Raw genomic sequence first — 4,276 nt, forward strand, 5'->3', positions numbered from 1 at the left:
CAAAGGGAAATTAAATGTTGTAACTCGTATTAATTTAAATTCTTCAAAGAGTTGATGTAGATAGAAAAGAAGTAATGGGGGGTACATAATTCTTCAGTCTTTACATTCTGGCTTAAGTGGCAGTTCAGATTTCACCTGATTTTATCATTTCTACATTAAACCCTAGAAGCGACAGTTTTCTAATATTTAATAGCTAAACAGCAAGATAAAAGAGTAGGGACGCATGATATAGCGGTACTAACATTGGTATCGACTGGTAAATTTTTAGCATAGAAGTATCAGTCCAATAAATAAAACTGGGCCAATATTAACAACTAATATTTATTTTTTTGTTGCCGTTTGTTTTTAGAGGGGAAGGAAGGAGGCAGGTCATATGGTCTTTGTTTGGTCATGTGACTGTGATGCAACAGGATTGTGGGAAGTTTAACTGAAGCAGAGAAGCAGTGGAGTCAATGTTGTGGAGAAATAGTAAAATAATATCGGTACAGGTAAAACATGCAGTACAACTTTGGAAACTCAACCAAGAAACACATGAATAAGTACATTTGAGTAAGTGCAAAGAACTGTTTGATTGAACTTATCCAAACTATATACTTCAAATCTGGGCTCAGATGATGTAAACCCAGGACATTATCTTGTGGAGTGGCATGAGTACCCCCAGCCCCTCTCATTGTTTACATTCCCCCTCCTCCCTCCCCCCACAGCTCTCACCCGGAGTATCTGATTGTCAATAGTGCCTAATGCAAAACACCCAATCCACCCCACTCCCCCTTGTAGAGTGTTTTGCCCAGATTGCCAAACTGGATAGGACCGCCTCTGTTTGGGCCTCATGTAGCAGTCCGATTGTGAATGCAGCAGGGACAGCAGTGCAGTGATTCATGGATGAAGAGATCACACTCCCCACAGAACACACCGCAACACAAAGGACAGGCGAGGACCTGGAAGCCAGCAGAGAGAGGGAGAAGTGAGAAACATTCCAACAGAGCTGGTCAGTAGTTAATATACCTGGCCTGGAATGTGAAACCAAATCATTCCCCAGTTTTAGTTAAATTAGTTCATTCTGGGTTCCCTAGAAACACCATTTGTGTACGTTTTAAGCTCAACTGACTGTAAAGGTTTTAGTACAATGGTTGTATGTAATGGAGAAAAAACTCATTCTAAAGATTACAAATTCCAAAGAAATGCCAGTGTCCTTAGGAACTCAACATTTAACATTTGTAAAAACACACAGCTGCTTTAATGTTGATAAACATATGCTACAGCTTTTTATGCAAACCAAACATTCTCATTTATGTAATGATTTCCAGAAAGAAATGGAGCCGGTGCTCTTCTTCATTGAAGATATAAAGAGAAACCAGTTTTCTGGAATTCTACTTACATTTTTATCTTTCAGCTGCCCTTGACAGGCCTGACAGAACCTGAAAGAAAATGACACTTAAGGCCACACAGGAGCGAGTTTCATGGCAATAATGACACAGGTAAATTAATAAGCGTTACTTATTCTGCTGATAATTATCAGCTGGACTCTCAATAAATGCTTGGAGGGGAAACAGATGATGAAAGGATCTGGCCAGATGTGGAGCAGACACCAGCGTCAAACCTGAGAGGAAAACACCCACATATGCACACTGCTAAAGTTGTATTAGCTTAAAGACATTAACAGAGAAAAATGAGTATCAGCTTCATAAAACATCCCATATACAATGAATGCCTGCATCACACATACCACAGACTTTACACTCCACAGGAAGCTCTGTGTATTTTGCTTGGCACTGCGGACAGAAGTATCCTCCTAGAGTCAGAGCCGGGCCACCACCGCTGTCCAGATGACTAGGAACGAACACACACACACCCACGCACAACTCATTGTGGGAGCCAGCTGTTAAAATGGTGGAGTTTCATTTTTTTCTGTACTTACGACATGTTGAATGACGGTTTGACATCTTGATCACTCAGAGAGGCTACAGTGTGCTGAGGAAAACCTAAGCAAACACGGGTTCCTGTTAGTATCAACAGTCCAGATAAAGCACAGACAGAGGAGCTGACTCTAGCTAGACTGCCTTGATACAAAGTACATCTTTTTAATGCCATTTTAATCAATAGAACCATGTGCATTTTAAGGGCCCTGGGAACTTGATTTTCAAATGAAATGCTGAATTTACTTTAATGCGAAAACAGAACTCAACAGTCTAGGTAAGATGCCTCTGCTGTTGTCTGGTTCAGGCCTGGTTGTCATGCTTTTCTGGAATGAATTTAGCTTGGCAATCCTTTCAAGACTACGGTTCTCCCTGTTTGTGCATCATTTTCTACCATATCTCTTCCTTCCACTCAATTTTATGTAAGATGCTTGGACACAGAACTCTCCGAACAGCCATGTTCTTCAGCAATAATGTTTTGTGTCTTCCCCTCCTTGTGAAGGGTGTCAATGACTCTGTTCTGGTCATCTGTCCAGTCAGCAGTATTCCCCATGATGTTGACCCACTGACCTGGAGTGAGTAACATTCCACTAATACCTTTACACAGTAACACTATTTTAATAGCTAAAACCACATGTATTTAATGCCTAACTGGTCCTAACTCTAGTCAGGTCAGTGTTTGCCTTGACAACAGACTGGGCAGGAGATGCAGCAGTGAAGCGTCTATAACAGTCGTCCCCAACCCCCGGGCCACGGACCGGCACCGGTCCGTGGACCAATTGGTACCGGGCCGCACAAGAAATAATTAAATATTTCCATTTTATGTATTATTTGAGTCTGGAGGATCTTTTATTTTGAAAATCCTTTAACGGGATTCTCTTGGTTACTTGCGCGCCAACACTGAGCCCACAAGCAGCAAAATGAGAAAGAAACAGATCAGGTGTTTTTGGAAAGTTTCTTTGCAAAGGGGAAAAGGCTCAAAGAAGAGACAGGAGGATGGATTTATCCTGGACCAAAAGGTGAGTCCCACATTACAAGCCGCTCTGCGTAACATGCGGTGACCCAGCAGGCTGTGGACATAAGCAACACTTCAAGTGTCATTGTCTCTCATCACTCCCAGATGGGACCGTCTCGTTGCAGAAACATAAGCTCAGGGCTCCGTTAGTCATTATCGTGAGTTAAAATTTTCATGAAAGTAAAATGTTCACCTATGTTGCGCATCTGTATCTTATTTTGAAGGGATATGTAAACGTTACCATAGCGACCAGAGTCAGAGAGCATTTGGGCAGTGATCGCGAGGAAATGAATAGAGCTTGTGAGTCTTAAGTCTGGTTTAGACGGCAAGATTTAAGGATTGTCGGCCGATTCTCCAAACCTCTGTGACCACAGAGCTGATAAAAGTACAACAGGTTCGATCAGTTCGTGTTCAGCCACAAGGCACGAACCGATTCCAGTCACGAACATCCCGATTCCAGAGGATAATCCAGTAAAAACCCCAACATAGCATATGGGAATTTTGAATGACCAAACACGGATGACAATGTAGAAGCAATAGTGACAGTTTGTGGACTCATTTTAAGAGATAAAAGACGTAACAAAAAGAAAAGGGGTGGATAAAAGACAGCGGGAGCAGCCGCTCTATTTGCTGCACTATGATTTGGAGGCGACTGTGTTTTTTCATAGTTAACATTTTTAACTGAATAAACATAAACATATTTAATAATGACCTTTACATATAATAATAAACATTTACACATATTTCCAATGTCCACCGGAATCTCAGTTGCGTGATATGTCAGCTGTTTGGGATTCCCCTCTGTTCTTATGTCACCGTGCTTTCTGATTGGCTACCTGTCACATTCAACAGGTTGTGTTCTCGTTTCCAGTCAGGGAAAACCCCACGGGCTGCGATAAAAAGGCCAAGACAACCAAACTGGGCATATTCAGGATTTACCGGGAACACCAACATGCAGACAGTCAATCTGCATGTCTTGATTGTGTTTTTCAAGATGCAACACAATCTGCATCTTGAAGAGTAAATGAGTTACAACAACATTTAATTGAATTTCCCTTTGGGATTAATAAAGTATTTTTGAATTTGTTATTCTGTATCACAGCTGAGCTCTAATAACCAAATTTTTCCTGAGGGGCAAAACAGCAACCACCATTCAGTGGCTGACATGTCAAACAGCAGGTAACCCCCAATCCCCCCTACAACCATTACAGGGCCCCCTGGTCTCAATGTGACCGTAGCTTTACTTGCAATAGTAATAAACAAACCATCAAAGCTGAACAAGGCAGCAACTGACCTGAGAGAGAGAACCGTGGCCCGAATGAACACCAGGCAAATCTGACGCCAA

At 41.8% G+C, this 4,276-nt stretch overlaps 1 protein-coding gene across 1 annotated transcript; it reads right to left on the reverse strand.

The window, feature by feature from the left end:
- Positions 1-57: 57 nt before the first annotated feature.
- LOC103155676 (general transcription factor IIH subunit 2-like) lies at positions 58-1,982 on the reverse strand. Its single transcript, XM_007577437.2, has 5 exons — positions 1,919-1,982; positions 1,727-1,830; positions 1,498-1,600; positions 1,379-1,418; positions 58-938 (listed from the first exon to the last, which is right to left on the reverse strand). Exons 1-5 carry the CDS (start codon positions 1,921-1,923, stop codon positions 828-830), a joined length of 363 nt encoding a protein of 120 aa, XP_007577499.2. The 5' UTR covers positions 1,924-1,982; the 3' UTR covers positions 58-827.
- Positions 1,983-4,276: the final 2,294 nt, after the last annotated feature.

Source organism: Poecilia formosa, unplaced genomic scaffold, assembly GCF_000485575.1.
Source record: "Poecilia formosa unplaced genomic scaffold, Poecilia_formosa-5.1.2 Scaffold441, whole genome shotgun sequence".
NCBI lineage: Eukaryota > Metazoa > Chordata > Actinopteri > Cyprinodontiformes > Poeciliidae > Poecilia > Poecilia formosa.